The 20,999-nt window shown below is 35.1% G+C and overlaps 1 protein-coding gene and 1 long non-coding RNA gene across 2 annotated transcripts; both read left to right on the top strand.

Moving 5' to 3' along the window:
• The first annotated feature begins 11,339 nt into the window (after positions 1-11,339).
• LOC117919002 lies at positions 11,340-12,843 on the top strand. Its single transcript, XR_004652001.1, has 3 exons — positions 11,340-11,452; positions 11,577-12,136; positions 12,306-12,843. It is a non-coding gene; the product is annotated as an uncharacterized LOC117919002 (long non-coding RNA).
• Positions 12,844-15,437: 2,594 nt separating this feature from the next.
• LOC117917903 lies at positions 15,438-19,792 on the top strand. Its single transcript, XM_034834372.1, has 8 exons — positions 15,438-16,056; positions 16,154-16,303; positions 16,396-16,650; positions 16,764-16,910; positions 17,011-17,250; positions 17,517-17,702; positions 18,188-18,618; positions 18,941-19,792. Exons 1-8 carry the CDS (start codon positions 15,516-15,518, stop codon positions 19,547-19,549), a joined length of 2,559 nt encoding a protein of 852 aa, XP_034690263.1. The 5' UTR covers positions 15,438-15,515; the 3' UTR covers positions 19,550-19,792.
• Positions 19,793-20,999: the final 1,207 nt, after the last annotated feature.

Here is a 20,999-nt window from a genome sequence, read left to right as displayed (position 1 = left end):
TTATCGGTTCACGGTTCACTGGTTGGACCGGCGGTCGAACCGCTATTGAACCGGTGATGTAATAAATAATTAAATATATAATTTATATATTATATAAAATTAAAAATAATTATAAAAATTAAAAATATATAAAATTACTAGTTTTAATAATGTTTGATTTTTATATTTGGTATATTAAATTAAATTAAATGATAAAGTTTAATATTTTAAATTTGATTAAATAGAAATATGTAATATTTAAGAAAGAATATATATTTAAGATTAAAAAATTTATAATATTTAATTTTATCTTTTTGTCTTTGTATTTTATTGTTTTAAAATTATTATATTAATTAATTTATATTATTTTTTATAATTATTATTATAAAAATAAACATGAATTTAAATATTTACATTTTTTTTAAAAGATTTTATATGATAAAAATTTGAAATAAAATCAAATTCCGTGCGTCCAACCCTCAGTTTTCCTCTAATGAGTCTCATTCCCAATCCCACATCGGAAGCACATGAATTTTATGTGCTCCATGTGCTCTATAAATAGCTTCCCACTTGCCTTCAATCCAAACAAGCTAGCAAGCTGGGCCTGGAAGCATGGCCCAATTTGAAGTGTTATTTTAAAATGAAAAATGGCAGCAAATTGGGCTTTGGACAAGGTCTAGGGACCTGGAAAAAGGAAGACCTTAGATTGGGCCTGGAATGGGCCTTTTACATAGTAAAAAAAAAATATTGTTTCTAAGGTGTAACCGGTTTGCAAAAAACCGGATGGTTTGTCCGGTTCGACGGTCCAACCGTCGATTTGAACGGTTCAATGCCGGTTCGACCACAAACGGTCCATTGAAACGGACCGAATCGGAAAGTTCACCGGTCGACGGTTCGACCGGCCAGTCCGGTCCGGTTTTTAAAACCATGGAAAAATCACTATTGTTTTTCATTCAAAATCATTCTCTTCATCCTCTTCTTTAGTGCAAACCTAAGTAATGTAGCAAAAGAGAAGAAAGAGGGATTATGTAAAAAGGTTGCCCTTAATGTTCTTTTTGTTTCCCAGTTGAAAACCATCAGTTTGCTTAAAGCTTATTTAATAAAAAATAAAATAAAATAAAATAAAATTTCTTTTCAAGGGCATAATTTGAGTTTTCCCTTTCAAAAATTTTAAAATCAATATGCATGGAAAGAAAATATAGTTTGAAATACTTGTTACTTTTAATATTCCATTCAAAGTTCCAACAGTAACTTCCTTAGTTTTCACATTTTTTAAAAAAGAAATGGTGGTACCATGGCTTACAAGATCTTAATATTCATAATTCAAACTCAAAAGAAAGGAAAATCTAGAACCGTACGGATCCTCCTTGTAGCACATAATGTAAGATCAAAGCATATTTATATGACGGACACTGAGCCATAACAAAAAATGTAACTGGCAGGGATGTCAATGCATCTGCCGGAATGCAACGTTCTCAATTAGTCTGTAAGGACTAAGAAATATCCTGCACAGGAAGTGGTCAATGCGGTTGATATGCATAGGAAGAGAGATTTCAAGCCCAGAAAAAGCTTCCCAAGCAAGCCTGTAACGTAATTCTTCTCTTGGTACCACCAATGTCAGTGACGAGGATAGAGCAATATATATGATATAAAAAAGACACAAAATGCTAGTTGTTGTTCCAGAGTCGGTTTGCCGTTGTCTCTATTGTTGCCGCTCAGACAGTGGCTGATGTGTCAAAGGCAACTGTTGCCATGAATGCTGACACCAAGGAACATGAACCAAAGGTGCTAGATAGCCATATTCCATGAGATCTTTGTCTTTCTTCCTGAGGACATCCTTCCATATACTGCATTAAATCCAATTTAGGTTAATACCAGATTTTATGAAGTACTTTATGGATAGAGACCATGAGAAGACTAAGGACATTTTATAATAGGTCTTAAGAGTTGGTATAACTTTAAATTTGTTCCTTTCTATGTTCTATGTTTTAAGTCTTTCGAAAAACAAAACTAAGGACATCTTGGAATAAGGCTATATCAGTTTCTGTGATGCTAACCATAGCACCTCCATTCATGCTTCTTTGTGGCAGCCCTCATGGCAACTGTAGCCTTTGGCAAAGCAGTCACTACAGGTGGCAAAAATGGAGACAATGGCACATCAATCCTTGAGCAGCCCCGCATTTTTTTTGTCTTTGAAATTGCATCACTTGTTGCCCTCTGCTTTTCAGTGAACTCTGTGGTCACGTAAATTTCTTGCCATTCTCACCTTACAAAGGAGAAAGATTTTGGTAGAGACCTGCCTAGGAAGCTTTTGTTGAGGTCAGCGGTCTCTCTTAATACTCATAGCAGCCATGTTGATCATTCTCTGTACAGGGCAGTTCTTTGTCCTTACAGATGGATTGAAATTGCTGCATTTCCAGCATATGCAGTGACATGCCTGGCTAAAACCTTTTTTGCTGCGACCTGGATTCCATTCTACTTTCATCTTATGTATAAATTATTCTAACAAGGTGCACGCCATGGTGTAAGTACAAGGAGAAAATCTAGCCATAGAGCATGCTTTTTCCAACAAGAGAATATCTTACTGCAAGGGGAGGGCAGAATCCTCGCTTGTTGACATAGTTAACAAGGCTTATAAAGATAGATTATTTGAAAAGCCAAATCTGTCAAGCGCAACAAAATTAGTGTTCAACAGAATAAAAAAAAAAAAAAAACAAAGTTGCTGGGTTCTATGAAAAGTGTCATTTCTGTTAGGAAGTGTCCCAAATTCCTAATTAGTATAGATTCATTTTTGTAAAGAATATTATATAGAATATTTTTAGGTTGATATATTATTGTAATATTAGACTTCCTTATAGAATAAGGAAGGTTGTTGGAAATATCTCTATAAATATTCTAGGTCATGAGGGGAAAAAGTCATGAGATGGAGATGGGCCTGTAGAAACTATACAAGGTGGATAGAGATGTGAGGAAGAACGGGAGGTACCCAGTGGAGCGAGATGGCTCGTAGTAAGGTATGGATACAAGGAGTGGGGAAACATGGGATGTTTCGGGAACCCAATAGTTGTATCTGGTTCTGTCCTCTGTAATATTCTCTATTGTATAGTGGAATCATTATCTCTCATCCGTGGACGTAGGCATGGTTGGCCGAACCACGTTAAAACCTCATGTACTGTATGTGTGATTATTTTATCTTTGTGTTCTTGAACTAACATTGTTGGCATCAAATCTTTCGTTGGCACTACAACTGGTATCAGAGCTTGGGTTGAAGATTTCTGGAAGAGCAAAAGATCACAAAGCACACAAGATGAAAACAAAAGGAATTTTCACTGAAGGTGGAGTCGATTGCTCTCTCGTGGTGATATGATACAAAAAGGTTTGTGTCATGGAGAGATTAAAGATTAACTTCATGGAATTTGGTCAAAGGTGGAGATTGTTAGGAAGTGTCCCAAATTCCTAATTAGTATAGATTCCTTTTTGTAAAGAATATTATATAGAATATTTCTAGGTTGATATATTATTATAATATTAGACTTCCTTATAGAATAAGGAAGGTTGTTGAAAATATCTCTATAAATATTCTAGGTCATGAGGGGAAAAAGTTATGAGATGGAGATGGGCATGTAGAGACTATACAAGGTGGATAGAGATGTGAGGAAGAACGGGAGGTACCCGGTGGAGCGAGATGGCTCGTAGTAAGGTATGGATACAAGGAGTGGGGAAACATAGGATGTTTCGGGAACCCAATAGTTGTATCTGGTTCTGTCCTATGTAATATTCTTTATTGTATAGTGGAATCATTATCTCTCATCCGTGGACGTAGGTATGGTTGGCCGAACCACGTTAAAACCTCGTGTACCGTATGTGTGATTGTTTTATCTTTGTGTTCTTGAACTAACATTATTGGCATCAAAGCTTTCGCTGGCACTACAACTGGTGTTGGGCTTTGTGGAGCCTAGTTTTGTTTGATCCAATTTGACGACCCGACCCGAATAATATTGCATGGCTTTTTAATGGGAGATTTATTGAGGCCTGTTGGGCCGTTTAGCCCATTGTGGAACCACCCTTTCTGATTAGGGTTTTTTAGTGTGGTGGGGTTGTCGTGTTATATATATAGAGAGAATATTGTAGCCGCCAGGTTGTACTCTGAATTCTTCCCTGATAATAGTGATATCCCTGCAACTCCGTGGACGTAGGCAAATTGCCGAACCACATAAATACTGTCTTGTGCGTGTGATTATCTTTTCTTTGGCGTGTGTTTTCTTTAATTTTGTTTCTCACGGGTTGGGAATTCGGTTTAATTCCCTACAACTGGTATCAGAGCCTAGGGTTAGGTTTGAGTGGGAGCAATGGTAGAGGAAGCAGGAAAGGCGTTTGGAATAGAAAAGTTTGATGGCACAGACTTTGCGTATTGGAGGATGCAGATTGAAGATTATCTCTATGGGAGGAAATTGCATCTGCCTCTTTTGGGGACAAAACCTGAGAGTATGAAGGCTGAGGAATGGGCGCTTCTTGACAGACAGGTTCTAGGAGTTATTAGGTTAACTCTGTCTAGGTCTGTTGCACATAATGTTGTAAAGGAGAAGACCACAGCAGATTTGATGAAGGCTTTGTCCGGTATGTATGAAAAGCCGTCCGCAAACAATAAGGTGCATCTGATGAAGAAGTTGTTCAATTTGAAGATGACAGAGAATGCATCAGTAGCACAACATCTGAATGAATTTAATACAATCACAAATCAATTGTCGTCTGTAGAAATTGATTTTGATGATGAGATTCGTGCTCTGATCGTCTTGGCTTCTTTGCCAAACAGTTGGGAGGCAATGAGGATGGCAGTAAGCAATTCTACGGGAAAGGAAAAACTCAAGTACAATGATATACGAGATTTAATTCTGGCTGAGGAGATTCGCCGAAGAGATGCAGGTGAAACCTCAGGATCTGGTTCTGCCCTAAACCTTGAGACAAGAGGCAAAGGTAATGACAGATATTCAAATCGGGGTAGATCAAATTCCAGAAATTCTAATCGGAACAGAAGCAAATCTAGATCAGGCCAACAAGTACAATGCTGGAATTGTGGGAAAACAGGTCACTTTAAAAGGCAATGCAAAAGCCCTAAGAAGAAGAATGAAGATGATTCTGCTAATGTTGTAACAGAAGAGGTACATGATGCATTACTTCTTGTAGTAGACAGTCCACTTGATGATTGGGTTTTGGATTCAGGAGCTTCGTTTCATACCACTCCACACCGAGAAATCATACAGAATTATGTTGCAGGTGATTTTGGTAAGGTGTATTTGGCTGATGGTTCAGCCTTGGATGTTGTGGGTCTGGGAGACGTGCGGATATCGTTGCCCAATGGGTCTGTTTGGTTATTGGAGAAGGTTCGACATATTCCTGACCTGAGGAGGAATCTAATTTCTGTTGGACAACTTGATGATGAAGGACATGCAATACTATTTGTTGGTGGTACTTGGAAGGTTACAAAGGGAGCTAGGGTATTGGCTCGTGGAAAGAAGACTGGTACTTTGTATATGACCTCATGTCCAAGAGACACAATTGCAGTTGCTGATGCAAGTACTGATACAAGCCTATGGCATCGTAGACTTGGTCACATGAGTGAGAAAGGAATGAAGATGCTGTTGTCAAAAGGAAAACTACCAGAATTGAAATCCATTGATTTTGACATGTGTGAAAGTTGCATCTTAGGAAAACAAAAAAAGGTAAGCTTCTTGAAAACTGGCAGGACACCGAAGGCTGAAAAATTGGAACTAGTACACACTGATTTGTGGGGGCCTTCTCCGGTTGCATCCCTAGGAGGTTCAAGGTACTACATCACTTTTATTGATGACTCAAGTAGAAAGGTATGGGTTTATTTTCTGAAAAATAAATATGATGTATTTGAAACTTTTAAGAAGTGGAAGGCCATGGTTGAGACAGAAACAGGTTTGAAAGTAAAATGTTTGAGGTCAGATAATGGAGGAGAGTACATAGATGGAGGGTTCAATGAGTATTGTGCTGCACAGGGAATTAGGATGGAGAAGACCATTCCTGGGACACCACAGTAGAATGGTGTGGTTGAGCGCATGAACAGAACTCTCAATGAGCGTGCTAGAAGTATGAGGTTGCATGCTGGACTACCAAAAACTTTTTGGGCTGATGCTGTTAGCACTGCAGCTTACCTGATAAACCGAGGACCATCAGTTCCCATGGAGTTCAGACTTCCTAAGGAGGTTTGGAGCGGTAAAGAGGTGAAGTTTTCACATTTAAAAGTTTTTGGTTGTGTTTCTTATGTTCATATTGATTCTGATGCTCGTAGCAAACTTGATGCAAAGTCAAAAATATGTTTTTTCATTGGCTATGGTGATGAGAAATTTGGCTATAGGTTTTGGGATGAACAAAACAGGAAAATCATCAGAAGTAGAAATGTGATATTTAATGAACAGGTTATGTACAAGGACAGGTCAACTGTAGTGTCAGATGTTACAGAGATAGATCAAAAGAAATCTAAGTTTATCAACTTAGATGAATTGACTGAAAGTACTGTCCAGAAGGGGGGTGAAGAAGATAAGGAGAATGTAAATTCACAGGTAGATCTGAGTACACCTGTAGTTGAAGTTCGCAGATCTTCCAGGAACATTAGACCTCCGCAGCGTTATTCACCTGTTTTAAATTATCTCCTGTTGACTGATGGCGGTGAGCCAGAGTGTTATGATGAAGCCTTGCAAGATGAGAATTCAAGCAAGTGGGAGTTAGCCATGAAGGATGAGATGGATTCCTTGTTAGGGAATCAGACATGGGAATTGACTGAATTGCCAGTAGGAAAGAAGGTTTTGCACAACAAGTGGGTATACAGAATAAAGAATGAGCATGATGGTAGTAAACGTTACAAGGCCAGATTAGTTGTTAAAGGGTTCCAGCAGAAGGAGGGCATTGACTACACAGAGATATTTTCTCCAGTTGTGAAAATGTCAACAATCAGACTTGTACTAGGAATGGTGGCTGCAGAAAACTTACATCTTGAGCAGTTAGATGTGAAGACAGCATTCCTTCATGGTGACTTGGAGGAAGACCTTTACATGATTCAGCCAAAAGGGTTCATTGTTCAGGGACAAGAGAATCTAGTCTGCAAACTGAGAAAAAGCTTGTATGGCCTTAAACAAGCTCCTAGACAGTGGTACAAGAAGTTTGACAGTTTTATGCATAGAATTGGGTTCAAGAGATGTGAAGCTGATCACTGTTGCTATGTTAAGTTTTTTGACAATTCTTACATCATATTACTGTTGTATGTGGATGATATGCTTATTGCAGGGTCTGACATTGAGAAGATTAATAATCTGAAGAAGCAATTGTCCAAACAATTTGCAATGAAGGATTTGGGAGCTGCAAAGCAAATCCTTGGTATGAGAATCATTAGAGATAAGGCTAATGGTACATTGAAGCTTTCACAATCAAAGTATGTGAAGAAAGTTCTCAGCAGGTTCAACATGAATGAAGCTAAACCAGTGAGCACACCCTTGGGGAGCCATTTCAAACTAAGCAAAGAATAGTCACCGAAGACAGAAGAAGAAAGGGACCATATGAGCAAGGTGCCCTATGCCTCAGCTATTGGTAGCTTGATGTATGCTATGGTGTGTACAAGGCCAGACATTGCACATGCAGTGGGAGTTGTGAGCAGATTCATGAGTAGGCCTGGAAAGCAGCATTGGGAGGTAGTCAAGTGGATTCTAAGATATCTGAAGGGTTCATTAGATACATGTCTTTGCTTCACAGGTGCAAGTTTGAAATTGCAGGGTTATGTAGATGCTGATTTTGCTGGTGATATTTATAGTAGAAAGAGTACTACTGGGTTTGTTTTTACTCTAGGTGGTACAGCTATATCATGGGTTTCAAATCTACAGAAGATTGTTACTTTGTCTACTACAGAAGCTGAGTATGTTGCAGCAACTGAAGCTGGAAAGGAGATGATTTGGCTACATGGTTTCTTAGATGAATTGGGTAAGAAGCAGGAGATGGACATTCTACACAGTGACAGTCAGAGTGCAATTTTTCTTGCCAAAAATTCGGCTTTTCATTCAAAGTCGAAACATATACAAACAAAATACCACTTTATCCGTTATCTTGTTGAGGATAAACTGGTAATACTTGAGAAGATTTGTGGATCTAAGAACCCTGCAGACATGTTGACTAAGGGTGTCACTATTGAGAAGTTGAAGCTGTGCGCAGCTTCAATTGGTCTTCTAGCTTGAGGACAGGAGGATGAGTTGTAGGGATGAGGGATTGTTTCTTGGAGGATAGCGGTTTGATGTTGGTGATTGGACTAGTCTCCAAGTGGGAGATTTGTTGGGCTTTGTGGAGCCTAGTTTTGTTTGATCCAATTTGACGACCCGACCCGAATAATATTGCATGGCTTTTTAATGGGAGATTTATTGAGGCCTGTTGGGCCGTTTAGCCCATTGTGGAACCACCCTTTCTGATTAGGGTTTTTTAGTGTGGTGGGGTTGTCGTGTTATATATATAGAGAGAATATTGTAGCCGCCAGGTTGTACTCTGAATTCTTCCCTGATAATAGTGATATCCCTGCAACTCCGTGGACGTAGGCAAATTGCCGAACCACGTAAATACTGTCTTGTGCGTGTGATTATCTTTTCTTTGGCGTGTGTTTTCTTTAATTTTGTTTCTCACGGGTTGGGAATTCGGTTTAATTCCCTACAATTTCCACTTCTATATATATTCATCTCATCATAGTGGAAAGCATAGGAGACAAAAACAATGAAATCAATAAAATTAACCATTCATTACATTTATAGATGTAGACTGAATAGGACAAGAATTAATGCTCACCAAAGTACTCTCCAGCCAATGCATAGTGAAAAATGAAAATGGCCAATATATATATATATATATATATATAGAGAGAGAGAGAGAGAGAGAGAGAGAGAGAGAGAGAGAGAGAGAGAGAGAGAGAGAGAGAGAGAGAGAGAGAGAGAGAGAGAGAGAGAGAGAGAGAGAGAGAGAGAGAGAGAGAGAGAGAGAGAGTGAGAGAGAGAGAGAGAGAGGAAACCAGCTTTGTATATGAAAAACATGCATATGGACCCCGCAAATCTTCACTTGTTCTTAGCAAATTGAGATTGATAGCTTGCTCCTGATTGGGAAAAGAACATTATGGAGACTGGCCCCATAAAAAGCATGGCTGAGCATCACAAGAGAGCTTTTCTATTTTTACTTTTCCTTATTTTCTTTTTTTTAAAGAAAAAGAGAAGCGTTTAGAAGAAAACTGACATTAAAATTAGTACTTTGCTCCATATCTGGTACAGGAATAACAAAATGCATAATAAGTTTAAATCTCACATAAACAGCTTTATTATTAATAAGAATGAGATAAGAACTTTATTCACGTGATTCGAGGATATTGATTTACTAATGGTTTGAGAAAACTAAGGTTTAATGATTCTTTCATCTACATGCAATAAGATGATTAAACCCAACATAGCAAGCAAGATGTTCAATGCAATGGCCTTATCCATACTGACTCAATTCATGCTGGTGAACCAATACAAAATCTTTTAAACGATTCTATCCATACGACTCAAATCATCAAGTGAATAGGTGCCATTTTGAACTTCCAATGTGAGCCACTAATGTGGTTATCCTGGATGTGTCTAACCAAATTTTATTATTTAATATAGAAACAAAGAAATATTAATCACTCCCTGAGCTTGGCAGTTCTTAGTTCTTACAGATGAATTGAGATCAATTCCTGCCAGTGACATTTTTTTTTTTTTTTGTTATGGCTTAATTTGCATTGTACTTTGATCTAATGTGGCCCATTTTTAAGAAGGTTAAATAGGGGTTGTGACAAGGAGGATCCTAGAGTTCTATATATTCTTTTCTTTGAGCTTCGTGATGTAATGAGTTTTCGATCTATGACATATATTGCATGGTAATGAGAGTAAAAAAAATCATATATTAAGGTTGATTTTAACGTTAAATACACTCTCAAGTCAATTATATGCTACCTTGCATATGCTTTATTTTTCACATTATCTATTTAGTTGTTGATGTTTACAACAACTTTTATGAATAATGATTATCTTAGGATCCTTTTGGGATATCTTGGAGGCAAGGGCAGATTATGAGTAGAATTAAAGGGTTAAAGTGATCACATGAATAGAAATGACTTGAATTTTCAACCGTATTCACCAAGTTTTAACAAACCTTTCTTTAATTGATAGAGATTGTCCTTTAGGTAATTTTCTCTCTTTTATTACCTGTAGAAGTTGTTTGTTAGAGCTAGAACTGTTGGACAGTTTGTCCGCTAACTGTACCTCCTCAGTCATCATCCCCATGAACGAAGAAATTAACTTTAAAGGAAATTAATTTAAGCAATTTCAATGGCGATCTTCTTGGAAGTAGGAGAAAATTCTTTCGAAGTGGAGAAAAAAACAAAAGAAAAAGGGTAACACATTATTCCTGATTTATCATTTTTCATCCACCAGTTCAATAATTTTAATTAAATAAACTTCAAGGACATTATTAGAGAAAATTTCATTTTCGAAATAAACTTTCACTTCTTTGGTGACAGTTTTTATTTTTTATTTTTATAACATTTTCAAGAAAATGATTGAATTTTGAAAATAAAACAGGAGTATAAGAAAAACTAGAAATTTGGAACCATACCCAACTTGGGGTTTAGGTTAGTGAGCAAGGTATTTGAATAGGTTCAGGTTAGGCTTATACTAACTTGAAAGTATTTGAATAGGTTAGGGTTAGGCTCATACCAACCTGTTGAAACCGAACCATTAAATCGTTATTTGTTTATTATAAAACCATCAGAGTGCTTAAACCTCTCTTAATCACACAATAAAATAAATTAATTTTCCTATTGCAGAGGCATAAATTTAATATATAAATTTCAATTTTTTTTCATCCCAAAATTTTTAATCATCTCATTGCATTGTATGGAAAGAATCGTTAAATCAATACCCTCGAATTATATGCATAAAGTTTTGATCTCAATCTTACTAATAATAGAGCTGCTTGCTATTATTCTTGTATCAGATCTGGAGCAGGGTATTGATTTAGTGTCGGTTCTGCTTCTGAACGCTTCTCTTTTTGCAGAAGAAAAAAATGGAAAAGAAAAAAGGAAAAGTTCTCCCTTGTGATGGCCAGACATGCTTTTTTATGGGGTCTATAATGTTCTTTCTCAAATCTGGCGTAAGGTATCAAATTCAATTTGCTAAGAATAAAAAATTTGTGGGATCCATGCGCATATTTTCATATACAAAGCTGGTTCCTGGTTTTCTCTATATATATATGTGGCATCATCTTCACCATGCCACAAACACGAATTTGTGGAGCAAGGAAAATGAAACACCTCTACAAAATGTGGCAGAACTGACCATTTTCACTATGCATGGGCTGGAGAATACTTTGGTGAACATTTATTCTTTCCCAATTTAGTCCACACACAAATGTAAGGAATGCTTAATTTTGAGGTTTTGTCTATATGTTTTCTGCTGTGATGATAATATATATAGGTTTTGTTTATATTCTTGTCCAATAATTCTAATGAACACTTATCTTGTGGTGCTCGACAGATTTGTCTTCTCAAATAATCCATCTTTATAAAGCACTTGTTAACTATGCCAACAAGCAAGGAGTCTCCCCTCTCCATGTAAGATTTTCTCTTGTTGGAAAAAGAATGCTCTATGGCTAGCTAGACTGCCACAGGCTTTTTGCCATACTGTAGGATCCTCCTTCTCACACTGTGGCACCTTGTTATGAATAATCCACATATGATGAAATTACAATGGAATCCAGTCGCAGCAAAAAGGGTTCCAGCCAGGCGGCATGTCACTGCATATGCTGGAAATGTAGCAACTTCAATCCATCTATAAGGACACAGAACTGCCCTGACCTTTACTCCTTGGCCATTCATGGCATTGACTCAGGGAAGAAGAACATAGTGTTACTACCGATGGAGAATAGGCATTCCCATGTGTATCAGCTTTTACTGAAGATAAATATTCTGAAAGATATACTGTATTTGGTGGAGTGGATGATAAAGGGAAAAGTGCATTGCATCTTGCTGCTATGTTTACTGGTTATCATCTTCGCTCTCTCCTTATGCTGCATATGGGAAATCAAGTGGTACAAGGTATGAGACATCAAATTCTCTTTCTTTTTAAAGGTTTTTTCATTATGTACCTATCGTAAAATACAAAATCCAGCCACTAGATACTAAGGACAGTGGCTAGCTATTTTTGAGTAATTGGTTTTTGTGGTATATCGTGATTTTCATTTTATATACTTGCTTTTTATGGCAGTACCAGACTATAAAACATATTTTCTCACATGAACACGAAGATCTGGTGCAAAAGGGTGGACAATGGCTGGCTAGCAAAGCCAATTGATGCCCGGTGGTGGCTACTCTCATTGCAACTGTTGCCTTCACCACATCAGCAGCTGTACCAGGAGGCACCAAGAAAACAGCACTTCATATCTTTGCAATTTCATGACTTATTGCTCTTTGATTTTCAGTCACGACATCTAGGTGTCAAGAACAAGACTTTGGTTCTGATTTGCCCAGCAAGCTTTTGGTTGGACTAACTTCTCTTTTCACATCCATATTGGCTACCTTGGTCATTTTCTGTGCTGGCCAGTTCTTTGTTCTCAGAAAGAACTCAGAATTGCCGCATTAACATGCCTTCCAGAAATATTTTTTACAATAGCCTAGCTACATCTATCAGGTTACTGTGATATTTTTTTCATAATGAATAAGAATCAAGTACTCTCTTTTGTATGTTATTCGATCCCTTTCGTATTATGCTCTACTTAGGTTTATAAGAGCATTGAAAAAAAAAAATGAAGAGTTCGAGAGTAATTATTTCATTAAATTACTACTCCATTTTTTATAAATGGCACATAACTATCTTAAATGATACATATTAATATAATATCAAAGTGGCAGATGCATTACACTAAGAACAAAAATAACCTACTTTATTTATGTTGGGCTCAATGTTTTAGAACCAAACAGTAGCAAACAATTTGATCAGTCCAACCATTGATTGGGCCCTGATCCGGTTTGGTTCACCACATTGGATAGGAAATGAATTGGACCGGTATTGATCCGAACCACCCATGATCCAACCACTGAATTGGTGGACCGGCTCAGCTAATTCAAGCCTACGTGAACTAACAATTTTCTCTTTTGACAAAAGTACAACTAGTGTATGGGCCGAGACTTAACACAAGCCTGAACATCGCCCATAAGTAAGGCATCTAATAACCAACATGTATCAATGTGTGGGTGGCATTCTTTAAAGATTGTTTTTGTTTCTTCTAGATGTGGGATTGATTCAAATGGTTTGTTTTACAATAATATAAACATGCGTAGGCTAGGTTTGAATTTTGAAAAGGCCCTCTTGTGGGCAAAATGCTAACATGGACCAGAAGGCTATGACTCGCCTCTTGTTTGCACATATGCATTTAAATTATATATACACATTATTTTAAAACTTCAAAATAAATATAAATAAAAATCTATATTATAAGATGATAAATATTAAAATAATATAGTTAAAAGAATTAATAATTTTTAACATAGTAAAATAGTGTATATATATATATGTAGCAATTTAAATTTGAATACATTTAATTTTAACAAATAGACAATTATTAATAAGTCTATATGTTATCCTTATTATAATTTAAGCATAAGCAATCAAGAGAATTTAAAATTTTTAATTATTTATACATTTTATATTTTATATTTTATAATTCTTTTTAATTTTAATAAAATATAAATTATATATTTACAATGTCATACTTCAACCATTTGTGCAAATCATGACCTAATAACTTTTTCAATTAAATGAGCAGATAAATTTTAAAAACATGATTATGTTTAGTTTTGGGATAGCATTTAAAAAAGAAAAATAATTTTCTCATATTTTATTTTCCTATTGCCGGAATTATATGAATTATATGATTTGTAATCTTATTGCAGTATTCTTCTTGGCTCTAATTTGTTTCAACTTTATGTTTTGGTTTCTTATAAGCAATACATCTCATTATTTGGTAAGAAGTCCTAGCTTTGATTCTTGTGTCATAATGTACTATTTACTTTAATTTTAAATGTTAAGTTGTTGTATCTATGGTACATATTTCTTTTAAATAACACAGAAAGAAGTTACTATTGAAATTTTGAATAATAAAAAAAACATTTATTATTAATTCATATTTATCTTTCTTAGCAAATGCATATAAATGTTAAAATTTTTGAAAAGGAAAAGGTTTCAATCCCAAATTTAATTTATGCTTTTGAAAAAAGAAAAAAACTAATTTATCTTATTGTTTAATTATTGAAATTTTAACAATTCTATGGTTTTAAATTTTGAGGGAAATAAAAAGAACACCTAATGCACATTTTGGCCTCCCTCTTTCTTCTCTGTTAAAACTAATTAGTTTTAGAAACTGAGATTAGAGATAAACGTACCTTGTTCGAAAGACCCATATTTTTACATGGACAAGATTTTTATAATAGTTAAGTTTCTTTCTTCCTCATCAGAACTTCAATTTTTACATGAGTTAAGGTTCCAAACCGTGTTCTTATTATTCCAAATTTCTATAATACTATGTTTTAAACTAATTTCTAGGATAAAAAAAAGTTTAATTAATGGAAATGAAATAAGTTGAATTTCATTTTATTTCATTTCCTTTATCTTTTAATTATAAGAAAGCATCAACTTTAAATTTTGACATGCCCCTCAAATAAAATGGGTTTCTATAAATTGAGTCTTAAAGTTAAGATCCAGGGTTCTATCCCATTTTATTAAGCAAGTTGCTAATAGGAAAAGGAAATTATTACTTTGCTTCTTTTCATTTAATTTGCTTCACTTTATTAATTTATTGGTCATATATATTCTTCGAGAAGTCAATAGCACTTCACTTTTCCTTTCAAAAGAAATGCTTTAAATTAATCACTGGCTTAACATCATTCCTTGAACTTTTGCATTTGTAATTTTGTTTCTTTTCCTTTTACTTTTTATTTTTTTATATCTACATCTATGTATTCCTAGAGACAAAATAATGCTTTTCTTTTTCTTTTTAGTTGGGCAAATTTGTAATATATATATATTTATGAGAATGAAATTTTAGTTTTGAACTTAATAAAGAGAATTTTCACTTTTGCTTTTTTATTTTTGATTTTTAGGGTTATCGTGTTCCGTGAATTCAAGACAATCTTTCCTTCATCTTTATCTTTATCTTTTTCTTTATGGAAATGAGGGAAAGGATTGGATCCATTGTTTTTCATGTATAGTGTTCTTAATTTATTTTTTCATTCCAATTACAATATGAAAAAGAGATATATAGCTTTCACATTTATAATCACTTCGATATTTTTTTGCATCTTTTTTTCTAAGGCATTAATGCAGATGATCTTTTTTTTTAACATTAGGGTATCTAGCTAGCTAACCTCCAATTTATTTATAGGAATTGCAGATGATCAACTTTGTGATAAGAGTTCCAATATGACAGAACACACTGGATCTGGATCTACAAAGAATGATGAAGTTAGGAGAATCTTATTCGACTGTGCTATGCAAGGCAAATGGGATGAAGCGGTGAAAGTATACGAGCAACAACCCTGGCTCCGCCCTGAAAAGATCACCGAAGGTGGTGACACACCACTGCATATAGCTGTCCGGGATCACCAAGAATGGGTTGTTGAAAAAATGGTTGAGCTTGTTAGAACTCCTTCTCAACAGTCTGAGGATGTTCTGAAATCAAAAAACAAGAAAGGGAATACCCCTCTCCATTTAGCAGCATCGATAGGTAATGTTTCAATGTGCCAATGCTTCACTAAGGAGCGCAATGATCTGGTAGGTATTTGTAACGAAGATGGGGAAAACCCCCTCTTCTTGGCAGCTCGCCATGGTAAGATACAGGCTTTCATTTGCCTCCTAGATAAAGCTTGGGAACCAGATCTTGCCTCCTATAGCGACAATATCCACCGTAGGAACAAAAAAGGCGAAACAATTCTTCATTGTGCCATCGCTGGAGGACACTTCGGTAAGCATTACCATCCACCCATCATAGTCTTGCACATGCATGCACTCTGTAAATTAATCTTAATAAATAACAGTACTTGTGTTTTTCTGCTTGACAGAACTAGCATTTCTAATAATTAAAAGATATAAAGATCTCGGTAGCAGCCGTGATGAGAAAGGAGTCAGCCCTCTCCATCTCCTGGCAAGTCAGCCTACTGCATTCAGAAGTGGAACTCGCCTCAGCCTGTTTGACAAAATCATTTATCATTGTATGTCCACGTCTCTCCCCAACCAAAATCCAATCCAACCAACTTAGCATTCACAATATTATTAAGACCAAACTCCTTTGTCATTTTACAAGGTATATTTGTCCTTCCAACGCATTTTGGAGATGCCAAGAAATCGGACAATCCAGCAGAGAGGCAAACACTTGTGAAATTGCTGCCTGTGCCTTGGAACAACATCAAAGGACTGTTTTTCCTTATAGTCAAATTTATCAAAATATGCATTAATCCTTCAGGTGGAGAAAAAGCAGAAAACGCTAGGAGGGCCTTGGATGAGGAGACGCCTGCACAGGCGATCTTTGAACAAGGGCCGGCTTCCACCCCTGGTCAAGGTAATGAGCATAGGATTTTAATTATATTTGTCAATATTAATTATTCATTATGAAATAATGTTTTTCTGTACAAATTCATTCATGAAATATCCTCACTCAACCTCCTTTTACAGGTGCTCATGAGCACAGTAAAGAGGATGAAAAAAAGGTGGGGTTGAGTCAACGTCCAGATGATCTACGTAATTTTCCAGTGAACTATGATACTTGCTTCAACTTCATCAGGCTTCTAATCCAAGCAATTCTCCTAGTCTTGGGAATAGGTAGGACACCATGCTACCATCCCAAACTTCTGTATTATTATATTCAATTCAATATAGGTAGAAGGCTTAACAATATTTGTGTTTTGTATGTACTTGGAAGGGCGAAGTTATATAAACAAGATACAGAAGAAGAAAGAGAAACACGTTTGGTCTGCTAAGATCTTGGAAAAACTACTTGATAAAGGTAAAGGCCATTGGTATGATAGCACTGGAAAAGATCCTGTATACACGGACAGAACAATCCTTTACGAAGGGGAAAATTCGATGGAAGCTCCATGGTCGGTTTTGCCAGGTGAGATACCCGAAAAGGTCCCGGAATATGAGGAAAGCTCCAAAGAAGGTAAGAAAATAAAAACTTTAAATCCGATTGAATAATTTAATGCGATGTTTGATTCACGAAAAAGTATTAAGGAAATGCATCTAATAATGATGGTTTTGAAGTGCCAAATTAGTGTTTATAGTTTAAAATATGAAAATGATATTTTGATATTTTGTTTAAGATAACTCATTTTTTAAGAGTAATATCTATGTTTTGGGTGGTTTATGCTTTGTACAAATACTTCTGAACCTTCTGTTATTAATATTTGTGTTGTGAACGAATGATAGGGACAAGTGAAAAAGGAGTTGGTAATGTCATGCACAAACAAGTCGAAAGTTCTACTAATCTCATGCACAAACTACTCGAAGAAGCTCAAAGATCTACTGGCCTTATACACGAGCTACTCGAGCAAGCTCATAGATTACCTACCATGAATGAAAGCAACCAAAAATGGCACAAAAGTATCAAGGAAGGTAATTTGTCTTTCAAATCAGCTAATTTGAAGGAGAATAAAAATTTTCATAAACACTTAGACTGTGTTTGATTCTTGAAAAGTACTAAAGAAAGTAAAAAAATGCTAAAAAAATTATGTTTTCTTTGTTGGTTTTATTGTAAAAAATACAAAAAAAAAAATAAAAAAATAAAAATTTATATATTTTTAAATTATTTAATCTTCATAAAATAGAGGAAAGTAAGTGAAATGAGTTTGAAGAAGTATATAAAAATAAGTTATAAACTATAAATTTATTTTTATTTTTTTATTTTTGTTGTACTTTTTCTCTCTATTTTCATTTTGCTTAGATTTTTCCTCAATTTTTGGGAACCAAATGAGGGTTGTTTTTTAATGTCATGTAATATAAAATTTTGAAAATTAATTAATTATAGTGCGCGCCCAACTGGTTTAAGCATCCACTTTAAAAAAGTTTTGTAATGACATGTTCAATTAACCTTGTGACAGATTCAAATTTGGCTCTAATGCAAACGATGTGTAAAGCCGTCAACCAAACTGCGAAAAAATTGGGTGATGAGCTTCTTTCAGGAACTGAGAATAAAAATCAAGAGACAGAAAAATTGAGGACACCCGTATTAATTGCAGCAAAGAATGGTATCAAGGAAATGGTGGAGAGCATCCTTGACTGTTCCCCCATGGCCATTCATGACGCGAGCCCAGAGAAGAAGAATATAGTACTATTGGCCGTCGAGAATAGGCATCCCCATCTGTATAAGGTTTTACTGAAGAGAGTGAATAACATGACCGATAGTGTATTTGGTGCAGTGGATGATAATGGGAATAGTGCGTTGCATCTCGCTGCAATGTTTACTGATAATAGGCCTCGGCTCATTCCTGGTGCTGCATTGCAAATGCAGTGGGAAGTCAAGTGGTTTGAGGTATGAGAGACATCAAATTCTCTACTTTTTCTTTTCTTTTTGTTTTTTCAAGTCATATTTGAGTCTATGTTTAGTTCTCAAAAAATGGCAAGGAAATAAAATTTTGAGAAAAAAATAAAAGGAAAGAAAATGTGAAGAAAAATAAAAAATAAATTTTCTAGTCTATACTTCATTCTTTTCTTAAAGCATTATCCATTATGTTTCCATTGTAAAATACAAAATCTAGCTCTTAGACATTAATCGAAGACCTTAATTAGTACCATCATGATTTTACTTCCTTTGTACAATAACTTGAACTGTGTGTATTTGCTCTTTATGGCAGTATGTGAGGAACTCCAGGCCACCAAATTTCTTCCCCATCCTCAACAACAATAACGAGTCCCCACAGCAGATTTTCACAGATAATCACAAAGATCTGGTGCAGAAGGGTGGAGAATGGCTAAACAATACAGCCACTTCATGCTCTGTGGTGTCTACACTCATTGCAACCGTAGCTTTCGCCACATCAACGACTTTACCTGGTGGCAACATGGACATTACTGGACTGCCCATTCTTGAGCTGAAGCCTGCATTTCATCTCTTTGCAATTTCGTCACTCGTTGCACTTTGCTCTTCAATCACCTCCACTATCATGTTTCTTGCCATCCTCACATCCAGGCAACAAGAAAAAGACTTTGCCAAAGACCTGCCCGCAAAGCTTTTGGTTGGATTAACAACTCTTTTTCTGTCCATATTGGCCATCTTGGTCTCCTTCTGCTCTGCCCACTTCTTTGTGCTCCAAAAAGAACTCAGAACTTATGCACTTCCAATATATGCTGTGACGTGCCTGCCAGTAACTCTTTTTGCCATAGCCCAGCTTCCATTATACGTTGATCTCATATGGACTACTTTCAGCACAGTGCCTCAGCTTCCTTTGGAGGACAATACCTAGGGGTTGTTGCATGATTTTGCATGCCTTCCACTTTTGAGCCTGATGGCAATGCTTATTTTTTTATTTGTTTGTTTATTTCACCTCATTTCTAATTTTCCTTTTCTAGTTGACTCCTAGAAAAGCCAACCTTGCGATGGCCAACTAGGATTTGGGTTCTGGTTTTTCTTTGTTTTCTTTTTGTCTTCTTTTTTATTGTTTGTTCTCTTACTTGTGAAACATTGATGGGAGCTTTAAGATCTCTAATGTCTGACTATTTTCATTGATATTTTTTATTAATGAAGTTGATATTCTTCTCTAAGGTCTGGTATCATGAGTAATTTGGTATGGTCCTAAAATAGTCGAAAAAGATGACAAATATTCCCACCTACCTATACTTTGACCATAATATAACTTCGAATGAAATTGTTTGATAAAATTAAATGTACTTGGAAAAGAGAAATAATATGAACACCATTAGAAAAGAGAGGGAATTCTCTTCACTCATCAACAACAACTCCATTAATGAATGAAAATTTTCATCTAATTTTGTCCCTTTCGTCTATAAAAATTATTTCATTCTAGAACATAGCCAAGCATGTTTTTTATACATTTTTTCACATGCAAATAGGGCACACATTTGGCTATGTTAGCAACACATAAGACAATGAAGATATTGATAAGCAAACTCTTAAAAAACCCTAATTTCATTTCATGAATTAAAATTTTTTCATCAAAGAGAGAAAGAAGGATAAGAAATGTTTTTTACGTTTTTATTTTTGTAGTCGTTCTTACATTTTTATATTTGTAGAGTACATTTTTATACCAATTTGTTGGACACACAATTACACCACTCTCTTATTTAAATATTATATAATAAATTTATAGATACTCTCATTTAAATAGAAAATTCTCACAATAAAATATAAAAACCTTTTTGGGATTTGACAACTCAAAAATAGAAACTAAAATAGTCATTATTTAAAATAAAATATTCTCTCCTGACTTTTAGAGACTAAATCCAATTATAATATTTTTAAAGTTTCTAAATGAGGTTTAACTTTCAATGGTCTCTCCCCTCTCATTCCTCCCCCATTTTTACTTTTATTTTTATTTTATCAATTTTCACCATTTTCTTAGTACAACTAAGGAAAAAAAGGTTAAGACTAATAAAAAAGAACTTAAAAGTCAATAAATTATTTTTATGTGCTATTTTAAACTCTTTTAACTCTTTGTATATAGAGATTAAATAATTTTAAAATGCATAAGTTTTTAATCAATTTTAATTTTATTCAATTTTCTTTCCACTTTTTTTATAGGAAAACAAAATATGAGAAAATCATTTTTCTTGACAATTATTTTTAATACTTTCTTAGAAAAAAAAAACATGTTTTAAAATTGAACTAATCATTGCAATGTAAAAGATATTGGATCCTGGTTTACTAGTCATTATAAATATATAATTTACTTTTTA

This window comes from Vitis riparia, chromosome 7 (assembly GCF_004353265.1).
Source record: "Vitis riparia cultivar Riparia Gloire de Montpellier isolate 1030 chromosome 7, EGFV_Vit.rip_1.0, whole genome shotgun sequence".
In the NCBI taxonomy this organism is placed as follows: Eukaryota; Viridiplantae; Streptophyta; class Magnoliopsida; order Vitales; family Vitaceae; genus Vitis; species Vitis riparia.
This window is presented reverse-complemented; position numbering and strand designations above follow the sequence as displayed.